Source organism: Bombina bombina, chromosome 2, assembly GCF_027579735.1.
Source record: "Bombina bombina isolate aBomBom1 chromosome 2, aBomBom1.pri, whole genome shotgun sequence".
NCBI lineage: Eukaryota > Metazoa > Chordata > Amphibia > Anura > Bombinatoridae > Bombina > Bombina bombina.
In genome coordinates this window covers 831,980,741-831,999,439 of record NC_069500.1, presented here as the reverse complement: position 1 = coordinate 831,999,439, position 18,699 = coordinate 831,980,741, and the positions used below count along the sequence as shown (strand labels likewise).

At 40.9% G+C, this 18,699-nt stretch overlaps 1 protein-coding gene across 2 annotated transcripts in view; it reads left to right on the top strand.

Moving 5' to 3' along the window:
- Positions 1-18,441, top strand: part of ZFR2 (zinc finger RNA binding protein 2) — a 517,666-nt gene extending 499,225 nt beyond the window's left edge. For both annotated transcript variants that reach the window (XM_053703133.1, XM_053703132.1), the window contains exons 15-18: positions 15,768-15,863; positions 17,182-17,293; positions 17,374-17,471; positions 17,614-18,441. In XM_053703133.1, coding sequence (XP_053559108.1) covers positions 15,768-15,863; positions 17,182-17,293; positions 17,374-17,471; positions 17,614-17,784 — 477 coding nt within the window. In that variant the 3' untranslated portion in view covers positions 17,785-18,441. The remainder of the gene's footprint in view (positions 1-15,767; positions 15,864-17,181; positions 17,294-17,373; positions 17,472-17,613) is intronic.
- The last annotated feature ends 258 nt before the right edge of the window (positions 18,442-18,699 follow it).

Genomic DNA, 18,699 nt, shown 5'->3' with positions numbered 1-18,699 from the left:
ACCATCGTATAGTTCTACGGGTCTCTTTGGTTCATTCAACCTGGACCGTGATCACAACAGATGTGAGTCTTTTAGGTTGGGAAGCTGTCTGGGGATCTCTGACAGCACAAGCGGTTTGGAAATCTCAAGAGGCGAGATTACCAATCAATAATCGGTTTTGGCTTCTCTTGAAGAGAGAGACGTATATTGGTTTTCAGACAGACAATGTTAAAACTGTGGCATATGTCAATCATCAGAGTGGGACTCACAGTCCTCAGGCTATGAAAGAAGTATCTCGGATACTTGCTTGGGCAGAATCCAGCTCCTGTCTAATTTCTGCGGTCCAAATCCCAGGTATAGACAATTGAGAAGCGGATTATCTCAGTCGTCAAGCTTTACATCCGGGAGAGTGGTCTCTTCACCCTGATGTGTTTTTTCAAATTGTTCAGATGTGGGGCCTTCCAGAAATAGATCTGATGGCATCTCATCTAAACAAGAAACTTCCCAGGTACCTATCCAGGTCCAGGGATCCTTTGGCGGAAGCAGTGGATGCATTGACACTTCCTTGGAGTTTTCAACCTGCCTATATTTTTTTCCGCCTCTAGTTCTTCTTCCAAGAGTGATTTTCAAAATCATCATGGAGCAATAATTTGGGCTGCTGGTGGCTCCAGCATGGCCGCACAGGTTTCGTTATATGGTTCTTGTTCGGATGTCCAGTTGCCAACCTTGGCCACTTCCATTAATGCCAGACCTTATATCTCAAGGTTCGTTTTTCCATCAGGACCTCAAATCATTAAATTTGATGGTATGGAAATTGAATGCTTAGTGCTTAGTCATAGAGGTTTCTCTGACTCAGTGATTAATACTATGTTGCAGGCTCGTTAATCTGTGTCTAGAAAGATTTATTATCGAGTTTGGAAGACTTGCATCTCATGATGCTCTTCTCATAAATTCTCTTGGCGTTCTTTTAGAATTCCTAGAATTTTACAGTTTCTTCAGGATGGTTTAGATAAGGGTTTGCCTGCAAGTTCTTTGAAAGGACAAATCTCTGCTCTTTCTGTTCTGTTCCACAGAAAAATTGCTAAACTTCCTGATATTCATTGTTTTGTACAGGCTTTGGTTTGTATCAAGCCTGTCATTAAATCAATTTCTCCTCCTTGGAGTCTTAATTTGGTTTTGAAGGCTTTACAGGCTCCTTCGTTTGAGTCTATGCATTCTCTGGACATTAAATTATTTTCTTGGAAAGTGTTGTTCCTTTGGCCATCTCTTCTGCTAGAAGAGTTTCTGATTTATCTGCTCTTTCTTGTGAGTCTCCTTTTTTCATCAAGATAAGGCGGTTTTGCGGACTTCGTTTAAATTTTTACCTAAAGTTGTGAACTACAACAACATTAGTAGAGAAATTGTTGTCCCTTCTTTGTGTCCTAATCCTAAGAATTTTCTGGAGAGATCCTTACATTCTTTGGATGTGGTAAGAGCTTCAAAATATTATGTTGAAGCTACTAAAGATTTCAGGAAGACTTCTAGTCTATTTGTTATCTTTTCTGGTTCTAGGAAAGGTCAGAAGGCTTCTGCCATTTCTTTGGCATCTTGGTTAAAGCTTTTGATTCATCATGCTTATTTGGAGTCGGGTAAATCCCCCCCTCAGAGGATATGGCTCATTCTACTAGGTCAGTTTCCACTTCCTGGGCTTTTAAGAATGAAGCTTCTGTTGATCAGATTTGCAAAGCAGCAACTTGGTCTTCTTTGCATACTTTTACTTAATTCTATCATTTTGATGTTTTCTCTTCTTCAGAAGCAGTTTTTGGTAGAAAAGTACCCAGGCAGCTGTTTCAATTTGATTCTTTTTTAATCCACATTGGGTTGTGGATTAATTTCTTTCATGTAATTGGCAAGAGTCCATGAGCTAGTGACGTATGGGATATACATTCCTACCAGGAGGGGCAAAGTTTCCCAAACCTCAAAATGCCTATAAATACACCCCTCACCACACCCACAATTCAGTTTTACAAACTTTGCCTCCCATGGAGGTGGTGAAGTAAGTTTGTGCTAGATTTCTACGTTGATATGCGCTTCGCAGCAGGCTGAAGCCCGGTTTTCCTCTCAGAGTGCAGTGAATGTCAGAGGGATGTGAAGAGAGTATTGCCTATTTGAATACCATGGTCTTCCTTTAGGGGATCTTTTTCATAGGTTCTCTGTTATCGGTCGTAGAGATTTCTTCTCCTACCTCCCTTTTCAGATCGACGATATACTCTAATATACCATTACCTCTACTGATTCTCGTTTCAGTACTGGTTTGGCAATCTACTATATGTAGATGAGTGTCTTAGGGTAAGTAAGTCTTATTTTATTCATGACACTCTAAGCTATGGTTGGGCACTTTATATGTAAAGTTCTAAATATATGTTTTAAACTTATATTTGCCATGATTCAGGATAATCTGTGCTCCTTCTTTCAGACTGTCAGTTTAATTTTTTGGAAAAATGCATATGAATTAAATATTTTTCTTACCTTAAAATTTTCAATTGACTTTTTTTCTTCTAAATTGCGGGCTGTTAGGCTCGCGGGGTGCAGAAAATGCTACAATTTATTGCGTCATTTTTGGCGTGAGACTTTTTTGGCGCGAAAATATCGTCATTTTCACGTAGTTGCGTCATTTTTGACGCATGTTTGTTGCAGACGTTTTTTGGCGCCAAAAAATGTGGGCGTCATTCTTGGCGCCGTTTTTTTCACATTATTTCAGTCTCACTTTTTAGTTGCTTCTGGTTTCTAGAGGCTTGTTTTGTTTTGCATTTTTTCCCATTCCTGAAACTGTCATTTAAGGAATTTGATAATTTTGCTTTATATGTTGTTTTTTCTATTACATATTGCAAGATGTCACTACCTGACCCTGGATCAGAATATACTTCTGGAAAGACGCTGCCTGATGTTGCTTCTACCAAAGCTAAGTGCATTTGTTGTAAACTTTTGGTAACTGTTCCTCCGGCTGTAGTTTGTGTTAGTTGTCATGATAAACTATCTAACGCGGATAATATTTCCATCAGTAATAATCCATTACCTGTTGTTGTTCCTTCAACATCTAATGTTCAGGATGTTTCTGTTAATGTAAAAGAATTTGTTTCTAATTCTATTCAGAAGGCTCTGTCTGTTATTCCTCCTTCTAGTAAACGTAAAAGGTCTTTTAAAACTTCTCATATTTCAGATGAATTTTTAAAGGACCGCCATCATTCTGACTTATCTATCTCTGATGAGGATCTATCTGGTTCAGAAGATTCTGCCTCAGATATTGACACTGATAAATCTTCATATTTGTTTAAGATGGAGTTTATTTGTTCTTTACTTAAAGAAGTGTTGATTGCATTAGATATGGAGGAGTCTAGTCCTCTTGATATTAAAACGAATAAGCGTTTAAATTCAGTTTTTAAACCTCATGTAGTTATTCCAGACGTTTTTCCAGTTCCTGATGCTATTTCAGAAGTAATTTCTAGGGAATGGAATAGTTTGGGTACTTCTTTTACTCCTTCTCCAAGGTTTAAGAAATTGTACCCTTTGCCATCTGATAGATTAGAGTTTTGGGGAAAAATCCCCAAAGTTGATGGGGCTATCTCTACTCTTGCTAAACGTACTACTATTCCTACGGCAGATAGTACTTCTTTTAAGGATCCTTTAGATAGGAAGCTTGAATCCTTTCTCAGGAAGGCTTATTTATGTTCAGGTAATCTTCTTAGACCTGCTATTTCTTTGGCTGATGTTGCTGCAGCTTCCACCTTCTGGTTGGAGGCTTTAGCGCAACAAGTGTCAGACCATAATGCTTATAGCATTGTTAAACTTCAACATGCTAATAACTTTGTTCGTGATGCCATTTTTGATATCATTAGGATTGGTGTCAGGTATATGTCTTTAGCTATTTTAGCTAGAAGAGCTTTATGGCTTAAATCTTGGAATGCAGATATGACTTCTAAGTCAACGTTGCTTTCTCTTTCTTTCCAAGGTAATAAATTATTTGGTTCTCAGTTGGATTCAATAATTTCAACTGTTACTGGGGGGAAGGGAGCTTTTTTGCCTCAGGACAAAAAATCTAAAGGTAAATATAGGGCTGCTAATCGTTTTCGTTCTTTTCGTCAGAATAAGGAACAGAAGCCTGACCCTTCCCCTAAAGGTTACAGTTTCCGTTTGGAAACCTTCTCCAGTCTGGAATAAATACAAGCCTTTTAGAAAGTCAAAACCAGCTCCCAAATCCGAATGAAGCTGCGGCTCTCATTCCAGCACAGCTGGTAAGGGGCAGGTTACGATTTTTCAAAGATGTTTGGATCAATTCGATTCAAAATCTTTGGATTCAGAACATTGTTTCTCAAGGGTACAGAATAGGTTTCAAGGTAAGACCGCCTGTGAGAAGATTTGTCCTCTCACGCATTCCAGTAAACCCAGTAAAGGCTCAGGCGTTTCTGAAATGTGTTTCAGACCTGGAGTCAGCTGGGGTAATTGTGCCAGTTCCAGATATGGAACGGGGTCTGGGGTTTTACTCAAATCTGTTCATTGTACCAAAGAAGGAGAATTCTTTCAGACCAGTTCTGGATCTAAAAATATTGAATCGTTATGTAAGGATACCAACAGTCAAAATGGTGACTATAAGGACTATTCTGCCTTTTGTTCAGCAAGGGCATTATATGTCTACAATAGACTTACAGGATGCATATCTTCATATTCCAATTCATCCAGACCACTATCAGTTCCTGAGATTCTCTTTTCTAGACAAGCATTACCAGTTTGTTGCTCTTCCTTTTGGCCTAGCAACAGCTCCAAGGATCTTTTCAAAGGTTCTCTGTGCCCTACTCTCTGTAATCAGAGAACAGGGTATTGCGGTATTTCCTTATTTGGACGATATCTTGGTACTTGCTCAGTCTTTACATTCTGCAGAATCTCATACGAATCAACTTGTGTTGTTTCTTCAAAGACATGGTGGGAGGATCAATTTACCAAAGAGTTCCTTGATTCCTCAGACAAGGGCAGTGGCGTCACGCGGGGGGTGCGGGCCGCACCTGGGTGACACCCTCCAGGGGGTGACAACAAAAAAAAAAAATTTTTTTATTTTATTGAAATTCAATGAAATACAATGTTGAGATGCATAGATTTTTTTTATTAGAGGGGCTGGCATTTGTGAACATTAGTGGGACTGGGGAAGTTGTAGACACACTGTACACACAATTTTTTTGCCCCTTGAGCCAGTGCTGCAATTTCAACAAATAGTTTTCCTGGCTGCTTTTGCTTGTTTGTACGTTGCTCCTCCCCTGCCCAATTTCACTATAAATGTTGTGGGCGTGCCGTGGGGCTTGCAAAGTTGTGCTGCTAGCCTAAACCTGCCTGCCTATCTGTGCTCACTGCTCATTGACTTGTGGAGCAGTGGAGTCACTCACTGCTGTGCTGTCTCTCTAAACGGGAACTGGGAAATCGTGAGTGGATGTCTGGCACCTGACCGCATGACTGTTTGACACTGTCTCTAAAGTGAAGGAGCCGCTTATGATGCCCACCAGACATTTACGGTTACGGTACACTAAGTGCACACTGAACAGGTAGGAGGGCAGGCGGGCGGGGGTCTGGGGGTGGGCAGAGTGCAGAGGTGATTGGCCATAAGAAGCGGTAGGCACGCGGCCCGGGGCTGTGCACTGACAGACTTGGAACAGAGTCAGAGAGCAGAATTTTCATATTTTGCGCACCTAAACCTTTTCTTCAGTGATTTATTTTAGAGTGCTCTGTTTCTTTCATTTGATGCTTTGCTGAGCCAGGGAGCAGCTCTAGGCATGAGCTTTATAATTAATGCAGTGCAGTTTACATATTTTGTATGTGTGTGTCTGAGTTTTTGTGTGTGTGTGTCTCAGTGTTTTTGTGTGTGTGTGTGTCTCAGTGTTTTTGTGTGTGTGTCTGAGTGTGTTTCCGAGTGTTTGTGTGTCCATCTGAGTATGTTTTTAAGTGTGTCTGAGTGTTTGTATGTGTGTGTGCCTGTGTTTTTCTGTGTGTCTGCTTTCTGGGGGGGGGGGTAGACACCATAACTTACTGCACCGGGTGACACCAACCCTAGTGACGCCACTGGACAAGGGTAACCTTTTTGGGTTTCCAAATAGATTCAGTGTCCATGACTTTGTCTCTAACAGAAAAGAGACGTCTGAAATTGGTTTCAGATTGTCGAAACCTTCAGTCTCAATCATTCCCTTCGGTAGCTTTGTGCATGGAAATTCTAGGTCTCATGACTGCTGCATCGGACGCGATCCCCTTTGCTCGTTTTCACATGAGACCTCTCCAGCTTTGTATGCTGAACCAATGGTGCAGGGATTATACAAAGATATCACAATTAATATCCTTAAATCCCAATGTTCGATCTTCTCTTGACTTGGTGGTTGGATCACCATTGTTTAATTCAAGGGGCCTCTTTTGTTCGTCAAACCTGGACTTTTGATCTCAACAGATGCAAGTCTTTCAGGTTGGGGAGCTGTATGGGGATCTCTGACAGCGCAGGGGGTTTGGGAATCTCAGGAGGCGAGATTACCAATCAACATTTTGGAACTCCGAGCTCTTCAGTTCTGGCCTCTTCTGAAGAGAGAATCGTTTATTTGTTTTCAGACAGACAATGTCACAACCGTGGCGTATGTCAATCATCAAGGTGGGACTCACAGTCCTCAGGCTATGAAAGAAGTATATCGGATACTGGTATGGGCGGAATCCAGCTCCTGTCTAATCTCTGCGGTTCACATCCCAGGTATAGACAATTGGGAAGCGGATTATCTCAGTCGCCAGACATTACATCCGGGCGAATGGTCTCTTCACCCAGAGGTATTTCTTCAGATTGTTCGAATCTGGGGACTTCCAGAAATAGATCTGATGGCTTCTCCTCTAAACAAGAAACTTCCCAGGTATCTGTCCAGATCCAGGGATCCTCAGGTGGAAGCGGTGGACGCGTTGTCACTTCCTTGGAATTATCAACCTGCTTATATCTTTCCGCCTCTAGTTCTTCTTCCAAAAGTGATTTCCAAAATCCTAATGGAGCGTTCGTTTGTTCTGCTGGTGGCTTCAGCATGGCCACACAGGTTTTGGTATGCGGATCTCGTTCGGATGGCCAGTTGCCAACCTTGGACACTTCCGTTAAGGCCAGACCTTCTATCTCAAGGCCCATTTTTCCATCAGGATCTCAAATCATTAAATTTGAAGGTATGGAGATTGAATGCTTAATACTTAGTCATAGAGGTTTCTCTGACTCGGTGATTAATACTATGTTACAGGCTCGTAAATCTGTGTCTAGAAAGATTTATTACCGAGTTTGGAAGACTTACATTTCTCCAACATTGGTGTGTCCGGTCCACGGCGTCATCCTTACTTGTGGGATATTCTCCTCCCCAACAGGAAATGGCAAAGAGTCCCAGCAAAGCTGGTCACATGATCCCTCCTAGGCTCCGCCCACCCCAGTCATTCTCTTTGCCGTTGCACAGGCAACATCTCCACGGAGATGGTTAATAGTTTTTTGGTGTTTAAATGTAGTTTTTATTCTTCTATCAAGTGTTTGTTATTTTAAAATAGTGCTGGTATGTACTATTTACTCTGAAACAGAAAAGGATGAAGATTTCTGTTTGTAAGAGGAAGATGATTTTAGCAGACAGTAACTAAAATCGATTGCTGTTTCCACATAGGACTGTTGAGATGAAGTAACTTCAGTTGGGGGAAACAGTTAGCAGACTTTTCTGCTTAAGGTATGACTAGCCATATTTCTAACAAGACTGTGTAATGCTGGAAGGCTGTCATTTCCCCTCATGGGGACCGGTAAGCCATTTTCTTAGTCAAAAACAAACAGAATAAAGGGCTTATTATGGGCTAAAAAACTGTTAGACATTTTTATGGGCTAAATCGATTGCTTTATTTGTGCATATTATTCAAATTTAGGCTAACAATTGACATTTATAATCTTGGGGAACGTTTATAAAACGGCAGGCACTGTATTGGACACCTTTTTCAGTCAGGGGGCCTTTCTAGTCATAGACTGAGCCTCATTTTCGCGCCACTAATGCACAGTTGTTTTTTGAGAGCAGGGCATGCAGATGCATGTGTGAGGATCTAAGAATCTCTGAAAAAGCTTTTAGAAGGCATCATTTGGTATCGTATTCCCCTCAGGGCTTGGTTGGGTCTTAGCAAAGACTGTATCTGGGACTGTATAGGGGTTAAATTGAAAAACGGCTCCGGTTCCGTTATTTTAAGGGTTAAAGCTCTGAAATTTGGTGTGCAATACTTTTAAGGCTTTAAGACACTGTGGTGAAAATTTGGTAATTTTTGAACAATTCCTTCATACTTTTTCACATATTCAGTAATAAAGTGTTTCTGTTTGAAATTTAAAGTGACAGTAACGGTTTTATTTTAAAACGTTTTTTGTGCATTGTTGACAAGTTTAAGCCTGTTTAACATGTCTGTACCTTCAGATAAGCTATGTTCTATATGTATGAAAGCCAATGTGTCTCCCCATTTAAATTTATGTGATAATTGTGCCATAGCGTCCAAACAAAGTAAGGACAGTACTGCCACAAATAATGATATTGCCCAAGATGATTCCTCAAATGAGGGGAGTAAACATGATACTACATCATCTCCTACTGTGTCTACACCAGTTTTGCCCATGCAGGAGGCCCCTAGTACATCTAGTGCGCCAATACTTATTACCATGCAACAATTAACGGCTGTAATGGATAACTCCATAGCAAATCTTTTATCCAAAATGCCTACTTATCAGAGAAAGCGCGATTGCTCTGTTTTAAACACTGAAGAGCAAGAGGACGCTGATGATAATTGTTCTGTCATACCCTCACACCAATCTGAAGGGGCCATGAGGGAGGTTTTGTCTGAGGGAGAAATTTCAGATTCAGGAAAAATTTCTCATCAAGCTGAACCTGATGTTGTGACATTTAAATTTAAATTAGAACATCTCCGCGCACTGCTTAAGGAGGTGTTATCTACTCTGGATGATTGTGACAATTTGGTCATTCCAGAGAAATTATGCAAGATGGACAGGTTCCTAGAGGTTCCGGTGCCCCCGACGCTTTTCCTATAACCAAGCGGGTGGCGGACATAGTAAATAAAGAGTGGGAAAAGCCCGGCATACCTTTTGTTCCTCCCCCTATATTTAAGAAATTATTTCCTATGGTCGACCCCAGAAAGGACTTATGGCAGACAGTCCCCAAGGTCGAGGGGGCATTTTCTACTCTAAACAAACGCACTACTATTCCTATCGAAGATAGTTGTGCTTTCAAAGATCCTATGGATAAAAAATTGGAAGGTTTGCTTAAAAAGATTTTTGTACAGCAAGGCTACCTTCTACAACCAATTTCATGCATTGTTCCTGTCACTACGGCAGCGTGGTTCTGGTTCGAGGAACTAGAAAAGTCGCTCAGTAGAGAAACTCCATATGAGGAGGTTATGGACAGAGTTCACGCACTTAAATTGGCTAACTCTTTTATTTTAGATGCCGCTTTGCAATTAGCAAAATTAGCGGCGAAAAATTCAGGGTTTGCTATTGTGGCGCGCAGAGCGCTTTGGCTAAAGTCTTGGTCAGCGGATGTGTCATCCAAGACAAAATTACTTAACATTCCTTTCAAAGGTAAAACTTTATTTGGGCCTGATTTGAAAGAGATTATTTCAGACATCACTGGGGGAAAGGGCCACGCCCTTCCACAGGATAGGTCTTTTAAGGCTAAAAATAAGCCTAATTTTCGTCCTTTTCGCAGAAATGGACCAGCCTCTAATTCTGCATCCTCTAAGCAAGAGGGTAATGCCTCACAACCCAAACCAGCCTGGAAACCAATGCAAGGCTGGAACAAGGGTAAGCAGGCCAAGAAGCCTGCCACTGCTAACAAGACAGCATGAAGGAGTAGCCCCCGATCCGGGACCGGATCTGGTGGGGGGCAGACTCTCTCTCTTTGCTCAGGCTTGGGCAAGAGATGTTCAGGATCCTTGGGTGCTAGAAATAGTTTCTCAAGGTTATCTCCTGGAATTCAAGGAACTACCCCCAAGGGGAAGGTTCACAAGTCTCACTTATCCTCAAACCAAATAAAGAGACAGGCATTCTTACATTGTGTAGAAGACCTGTTAAAGATGGGAGTGATACACCCAGTTCCAATAAAGGAACAAGGAATGGGATTTTATTCCAATCTGTTCGTAGTTCCCAAAAAAGAGGGAACGTTCAGACCAATTTTGGATTTGAAGATCCTAAACAAATTTCTCAGGGTACCATCGTTCAAAATGGAAACTATTCGAACGATTCTACCCACCATCCAGGAAAGTCAATTTATGACTACCGTGGATCTAAAGGATGCGTACCTACATATCCCTATCCACAAGGAACATCATCAGTTCCTAAGGTTCGCTTTTCTGGACAAACATTACCAGTTTGTGGCTCTTCCATTCGGATTAGCCACTGCTCCAAGGATTTTCACAAAGGTGCTAGGGTCCCTTCTAGCGGTTCTAAGACCAAGGGGCATTGCAGTAGTACCTTACTTGGACGACATTCTAATACAAGCGTCGTCCCTGTCAAAGGCAAAGGCTCATACGGACATCGTTCTAGCCTTTCTCACATCTCACGGATGGAAGGTGAACAAAGAAAAGAGTTCTCTGTCCCCGTCAACAAGAGTTCCCTTCTTGGGAACAATAATAGATTCCTTAGAAATGAGGATTTTTCTGACAGAGGTCAGAAAATCAAAACTTCTAAGCTCTTGTCAAGTGCTTCATTCTGTTCCTCGTCCTTCCATAGCGCAGTGCATGGAAGTAATAGGATTGATGGTTGTAACAATGGACATAGTTCCTTTTGCACGAATTCATCTAAGACCATTACAACTGTGCATGCTCAAACAGTGGAATGGGGATTATACAGACTTGTCTCCAATGATTCAAGTAGATCAAAAGACCAGAGATTCACTTCATTGGTGGCTGACCCTGGACCATCTGTCCCAGGGAATGAGCTTCCGCAGGCCAGAGTGGGTCATTGTCACGACCGACGCCAGTCTAGTGGGCTGGGGTGCGGTCTGGGAATCCCTGAAAGCTCAGGGTCTATGGTCTCGGGAAGAGTCTCTTCTCCCGATAAACATTCTGGAACTGAGAGCGATATTCAATGCTCTCAGAGCTTGGCCTCAACTAGCAAAGGCCAAATTCATAAGGTTGCAATCAGACAACATGACGACTGTTGCTTATATCAATCATCAAGGGGGAACAAAGAGTTCCCTGGCGATGAAAGAAGTGACCAAAATAATTCAATGGGCGGAGGATCACTCCTGCCACTTGTCTGCGATCCACATCCCAGGAGTGGAAAATTGGGAAGCGGATTTTCTGAGTCGTCAGACATTTCATCCGGGGGAGTGGGAACTCCATCCGGAAATCTTTGCCCAAATAACTCAATTATGGGGCATTCCAGACATGGATCTGATGGCGTCTCGTCAGAACTTCAAGGTTCCTTGCTACGGGTCCAGATCCAGGGATCCCAAGGCGACTCTAGTAGATGCACTAGTAGCTCCTTGGACTTTCAACCTAGCTTACGTATTCCCACCGTTTCCTCTCATTCCCAGGCTGGTAGCCAGGATCAATCAGGAGAGGGCCTCTGTGATCTTGATAGCTCCTGCGTGGCCACGCAGGACTTGGTATGCAGACCTGGTGAATATGTCATCGGCTCCACCATGGAAGCTACCTTTGAGACAGGACCTTCTTGTTCAAGGTCCATTCGAACACCCAAATCTGGTCTCCCTCCAACTGACGGCTTGGAGATTGAACGCTTGATTCTATCAAAGCGTGGGTTTTCAGATTCGGTGATAGATACTCTGGTTCAGGCCAGAAAACCTGTAACTAGAAAAATTTACCATAAAATATGGAAAAAATATATCTGTTGGTGTGAATCCAAAGGATTCCCATGGAATAAGATAAAAATTCCTAAGATTCTCTCCTTTCTTCAAGAAGGTTTGGAGAAAGGATTATCTGCAAGTTCTCTAAAGGGACAGATCTCTGCGTTATCTGTCTTACTACACAAAAGACTGGCAGCTGTGCCAGATGTTCAAGCATTTGTTCAGGCTCTGGTTAGGATCAAGCCTGTTTACAGACCTTTGACTCCTCCCTGGAGTCTAAATCTAGTTCTTTCAGTTCTTCAAGGGGTTCCGTTTGAACCCTTACATTCCATAGATATTAAGTTACTATCTTGGAAAGTTTTGTTTTTGGTTGCAATTTCTTCTGCTAGAAGAGTTTCAGAGTTATCTGCTCTGCAGTGTTCTCCTCCTTATCTGGTGTTCCATGCAGATAAGGTGGTTTTGCGTACTAAGCCTGGTTTTCTTCCTAAAGTTGTTTCTAACAAAAATATTAACCAGGAGATAGTTGTACCTTCTTTGTGTCCGAATCCAGTTTCAAAGAAGGAACGTTTGTTACACAATTTGGACGTTGTCCGTGCTCTAAAGTTCTATTTAGAGGCTACTAAAGATTTCAGACAAACATCTTCCTTGTTTGTTGTTTATTCTGGTAAAAGGAGAGGTCAAAAAGCGACTTCAACCTCTCTTTCCTTTTGGCTTAAAAGCATTATCCGATTGGCTTATGAGACTGCCGGACGGCAGCCTCCTGAAAGAATCACAGCTCACTCCACTAGGGCTGTGGCTTCCACATGGGCCTTCAAGAACGAGGCTTCTGTTGATCAGATATGTAAGGCAGCGACTTGGTCTTCACTGCACACTTTTGCCAAATTTTACAAATTTGATACTTTTGCTTCTTCGGAGGCTATTTTTGGGAGAAAAGTTTTGCAAGCTGTGGTGCCTTCCGTTTAGGTGACCTGATTTGCTCCCTCCCTTCATCCGTGTCCTAAAGCTTTGGTATTGGTTCCCACAAGTAAGGATGACGCCGTGGACCGGACACACCAATGTTGGAGAAAACAGAATTTATGCTTACCTGATAAATTACTTTCTCCAACGGTGTGTCCGGTCCACGGCCCGCCCTGGTTTTTTTAATCAGGTCTGATGAATTATTTTCTCTAACTACAGTCACCACGGTATCATATGGTTTCTCCTATATATATTTCCTCCTGTCCGTCGGTCGAATGACTGGGGTGGGCGGAGCCTAGGAGGGATCATGTGACCAGCTTTGCTGGGACTCTTTGCCATTTCCTGTTGGGGAGGAGAATATCCCACAAGTAAGGATGACGCCGTGGACCGGACACACCGTTGGAGAAAGTAATTTATCAGGTAAGCATAAATTCTGTTTTCTTGGTGTTCTTCTCATAAATTCTCTTGGCATTCTTTTAGAATTCCTAGAATTTTTTACAGTTTCTTCAGGATGGTTTGGATAAGGGTTTGTCTGCAAGTTCCTTGAAAGGACAAATCTCTGCTCTTTCTGTTCTTTTTCACAGAAAGATTGCTAATCATCCTGATATTCATTGTTTTGTACAGGCTTTGGTTCGTATCAAGCCTGTCATTAAGTCAATCTCTCCTCCTTGGAGTCTTAATTTGGTTCTGAGGGCTTTACAGGCTCCTCCGTTTGAACCTATGCATTCTCTGGATATTACTTTCTTGGAAAGTTTTGTTCCTTTTGGCCATCTCTTCTGCTAGAAGACTTTCTGAGTTATCTGCTCTTTCTTGTGAATCTCCTTTTCTGATTTTTCATCAGGATAAGGCGGTGTTGCGGACTTCCTTTAAATTTTTACCTAAAGTTGTGAATTCTAACAACATTAGTAGAGAAATTATTGTCCCTTCATTGTGTCCTAATCCTAAGAATTCTCTGGAGAGATCTTTACGTTCTTTGGATGTAGTAAGAGCTTTGAAATATTATGTTGAAGCTACTAAAGATTTCAGAAAGACTTCTAGTCTATTTGTTATCTTTTCTGGTTTTAGGAAAGGGCAGAAGGCTTCTGCCATTTCTTTAGCGTCTTGGTTAAAGTCTTTGATTCATCATGCCTATGTGGAGTCGGGTAAATCCCCGCCTCAAAGGATTACAGCTCATTCTACTAGGTCAGTTTCTACTTCCTGGGCTTTTAGGAATGAAGCTTCTGTTGATCAGATTTGCAAAGCAGCAACTTGGTCTTCTTTGCATACTTTTACTAAATTCTACCATTTTGATGTTTTTTCTTCTTCAGAAGCAGTTTTTGGTAGAAAAGTACTTCAGGCAGCTGTTTCAGTTTGATTCTTCTGCTTATAATTTCAGGGTTTTTTTCATTATAAGATTAAAACTTTGATTTGGGTTGTGGATTATTTTTTCAGCGGAATTGGCTGTCTTTATTTTATCCCTCCCTCTCTAGTGACTCTTGCGTGGAAGTTCCACATCTTGTGTATCTGCTATCCTATACGTCACTAGCTCATGAACTCTTGCCAATTACATGAAAGAAAACATAATTTATGTAAGAACTTACCTGATAAATTAATTTCTTTCATATTGGCAAGAGTCCATGAGGCCCATCCTTTTTGTGGTGGTTATGATTTTTTTGTATAAAGCACAATTATTCCAATTCCTTGTTTGATGCTTTCGCTCCTTTCTTATCACCCCACTTCTTGGCTATTCGTTAAACTGAATTGTGGGTGTGGTGAGGGGTGTATTTATAGGCATTTTGAGGTTTGGGAAACTTTGCCCCTCCTGGTAGGAATGCATATCCCATACGTCACTAGCTCATGGACTCTTGCCAATATGAAAGAAATGAATTTATCAGGTAAGTTCCTACATAAATTGTTTTTTCAGCGGAATTGGCTGTCTGTATTTTTATCCCTCCCTCTCTAGTGACTCTTGCGTGGAGTTCCACATCTTGGGTATTTGCTATCCCATACGTCACTAGCTCATGGACTCTTGCCAATTACATGAAATAAAACATAATTTATGTAAGAATTTACCTGATAAATTAATTTCTTTCATATTGGCAAGAGTCCATGAGACCCACCCTTTTTATGGTGGTTATGATTTTTTTGTATAAAGCACAATTATTCCAATTCCTTGTTAATGCTTTTTGCTCCTTTCTTATCACCCCACTTCTTGGCTATTCGTTAAACTGAATTGTGGGTGTGGTGTGGGGTGTATTTATAGGCATTTGGAGGTTTGGGAAACTTTGCCCCTCCTGGTTGGATTGTATATCCCTTGCGTCACTAGCTCATGGACTCTTGCCAATATGAAAGAAATGAATTTATCAGGTAAATTCTTACATAAATTATGTTTTTTGGAAACTTATTTATTAAACGCAACCCTTAACAAGCACTCCTTACAATAACCACTGCACTGTTAAAGGTAACACTCACTTGTTGATCCAGATCTCATATTGTGACTGCTGATCTGGCTGTCCAGGTAATGTACTGTAACTTCAGAAAGCTCCAGTTCCACTTCACACTCACAGTACTCATCATGACTTAGGTAACAGCGTTACTACATTCACGCAGGCAGCTCCTACTTTCCTACTCAGCAGGAAGTGTTTCAGAGCGTTGCCATGGTTATCCGTGGCAACACTCTTATTTAAAACTGTCAGTAAGTGTTAGGAGTAGGATGAAGGAGGGGGGGGGGGCTGTGGAGAAATTCTAAAAAAAAAAAGTTGTAAAAAAAAAAGTTGAAAAAAAAAAATTGTTCTGCTGAAGCTGGGCCCCCCCCTGATGGGGGACCTCCCACGGGCCCAGTGCTGCATCACTGATAGTTCCGCCCCTGCTAGTAACTTTGCAAAAAATAATGCACATGTTTAATGTTAATACTTTTTAATGTTAATGAATCTGTGCACTGGAGGAACTCTAAAGTTTTCTCCAATGTTTTCTGTATTACAACACATTTCCACCTTTCAGGCTCATGTCAATCGTCTGCAGTCCTGCATTGTTGTTATTCGCATTTTCCGTGACCTCTGTCGACGGGTGCCAACATGGGGGGCTTTACCAGATTGGGTAAGCAAAATAAATAAAATGAAGGAATGTGTTGGACAGCTTACAGATAAACTGGTTCCTCAACTAGTCTTCACAAAACAAACCCAGCACTTACAGCAACAGCGAAAACTTAAATAAGTTTCTAAAATAGAATCCTATTTATATTGCAGTATTTCCAAAAGTAGGCAAGGAAATGATTAATCTGATATTAAAGTATGTCAGAAAATGTTTGTTAACAACATACCACACAAAAATGTATATAAGACCCATAATATTAAGGTATTTTTGTCTCTTGTTTTTTTTTTTGTTTTTTTTTTTTTTAAGAGGCCTTGAAATAGCTGGGTACAACTACAGTAGGATGGTTACTACTCACCATACTATTGTATTTCCTCCTGTACCTGCAGCTCTCTTTAAATCTGTTCTCTTATTTTAACTCATTACTGAATCCAGCTGGTTAAGCTCTGCATTTTATACTGGGTGCCCCCATCTTGTAGCACACGTATTGTTGCACCCTGAGAAGCAGTGTGTTTTCACAAATCTGCTTTTTAACAGCTGTACCTTGCACTTCAGTTTAGCTCACATAATAGAGAGTGGAATTGCTACATATTTGCCGTTTTTTTTGTACAGTTTAAAAGTTATGACACATATAAGCTCCAAGATGGCAACCAGTGTGAAGATGCAGAGCTTCACTAACTGATAAATGAAAAGGGTTAATATAAGAGAACGGCTTTGAAGACAGCTACTGTCACAGGAGGGAAAACCATAGCATGGTGAGTAGTAACTATGCTGCTGTAGTTGTACTCGGCAGTTTAATGTCCCTTTAGCTTCCAGTTTATTTCTATTATTAAAATTATGGTATTCTTTGTTGAAGAGAATACCTAGGTAGGTAGTGTGTACATGTTTGAGAACTATATGGCAGCAGTTTTGCAAGAATGCTTTTGATCACTAGTTGGCAGCATTGTTTTTACAATGTATAACATTGATAAAAGCCAACAACCTTCTCAACAATGGATAGCAAGAGAACAAAGTAATTTTTATAGTAGAGGTAAAATTGAAATTAAAATGTTATGCTCTATCTGAATCCTGAAAGAAAATTTTGGGTTTCATGTCCCTTTATCATTTAACAAATGGTCTTGTATAAAACAAAAAATTGGTAAGTGAAAAAAATCTTTATATTACTTACCTAGTCAGATAGTCAGGTGTGTAATGTTCGTTCTTTTTCACTTCTTAATTTTTTATTTAATATCTCTGATCTTGCTGCTTGTCTTTCTTTTATTTTCTTTCTCACTCCTTTCCCTACATATTTTGTTTGTTACAGTAATTGCTCTTGTCCTAACAGGCTTTGGAGCTCCTTATAGAGAAATCATTGAGTAGTGTGTCAACTGCACTGTCACCTGGAGATGCCACACGCCGAGTACTGGAATGTGTAGCCTCAGGAGTACTCTTACCAGGTAGGTTTTTTGCGCCTTATCATTATTACAGTATAGACCTCCAAAAAAACCTGTATATGACCTTTGTTCATTTTACCAAGATGGCCCTGGGCTTCAAGATCCCTGTGAAAATGAGACACAGGATGCCTTAGAACCCATGACCAGACAGCAGCGAGAAGACATCACTGCCAGTGCACAGGTACTCACTACATGACGAGCACACAAAACATATTTTGACCTATTGCATTGTCACATTTTTTATTAAGTATTTAAAAAAAAAAAAATAATAAAAAAAAATGCTCAATACCACCACACATAATAAAACCCTGTCTTGACTGCAGCATGCACTAAGGATGATGGCCTTCAGGCAGATCCACAAGGTGCTGGGCATGGAACTTTTGCCACCACAGAAAAACAGACTCAACAGGAAACGGCAGCGAGAGGGGACAGATACCTTGACCAGAAAAGATGGAAAGAAGGACAGAAGAGAGAATGTACAAAATGCGGACTAGGACTTATATTTGTAGTTGTTGTGCATACTAGACTGGATTCCCCTTCTCTGCTTCTCAACAGACTGAATTTTTTCTGACCTGGGGATACAGAATAGTTGTAAATGAGGTGAAAGTGAGCGGTTTGTATAGTGAGTGGGAGAGAAAAGAAAGGATGGATTGGATTAAGATGATGAATGGGAGGAGAGAGGTAATACGTTTTTAGATTTTAAAAAAAAAACACAAAGAGAAAATGTTTAGAGAAACTAATTACCTTCCTGCTCTCTTGTTGACACAACTTTTTTTTTTTTTTTTTGACCATTACATGAACACATCCCTGTGGGTACATAAATAAAGTTGCTTGCATACACAAACTATACCAAGCAGCACTGGGAGAATTACAGATGTGTGTTTATAGACCCAAACTGGAAAAACATTGTATAGACCATCAGTTTGTTTTTTTCTCACCCCCAAACTTGTCATAATGCCCCACACACAGTACGTTTGGCTCTATTTACCAAATTCTTATCCATTTTCTAATGACAATACATGCACATGTTAATGGAACATGCAATGGCATAAAAAGACAGTATGTAATACAAACCTTAAAGGGACACTGACCACAATTTCTCCAACATAGGTGTGTCCGGTCCACGGCGTCATCCTTACTTGTGGGATATTCTCTTCCCCAACAGGAAATGGCAAAGAGCCCAGCAAAGCTGGTCACATGATCCCTCCTAGGCTCCGCCTACCCCAGTCATTCTCTTTGCCGTTGTACAGGCAACATCTCCACGGAGATGGCTTAGAGTTTTTTAGTGTTTAACTGTAGTTTTTATTATTCAATCAAGAGTTTGTTATTTTAAAATAGTGCTGGTATGTACTATTTACTCAGAAACAGAAAAGAGATGAAGATTTCTGTTTGTATGAGGAAAATGATTT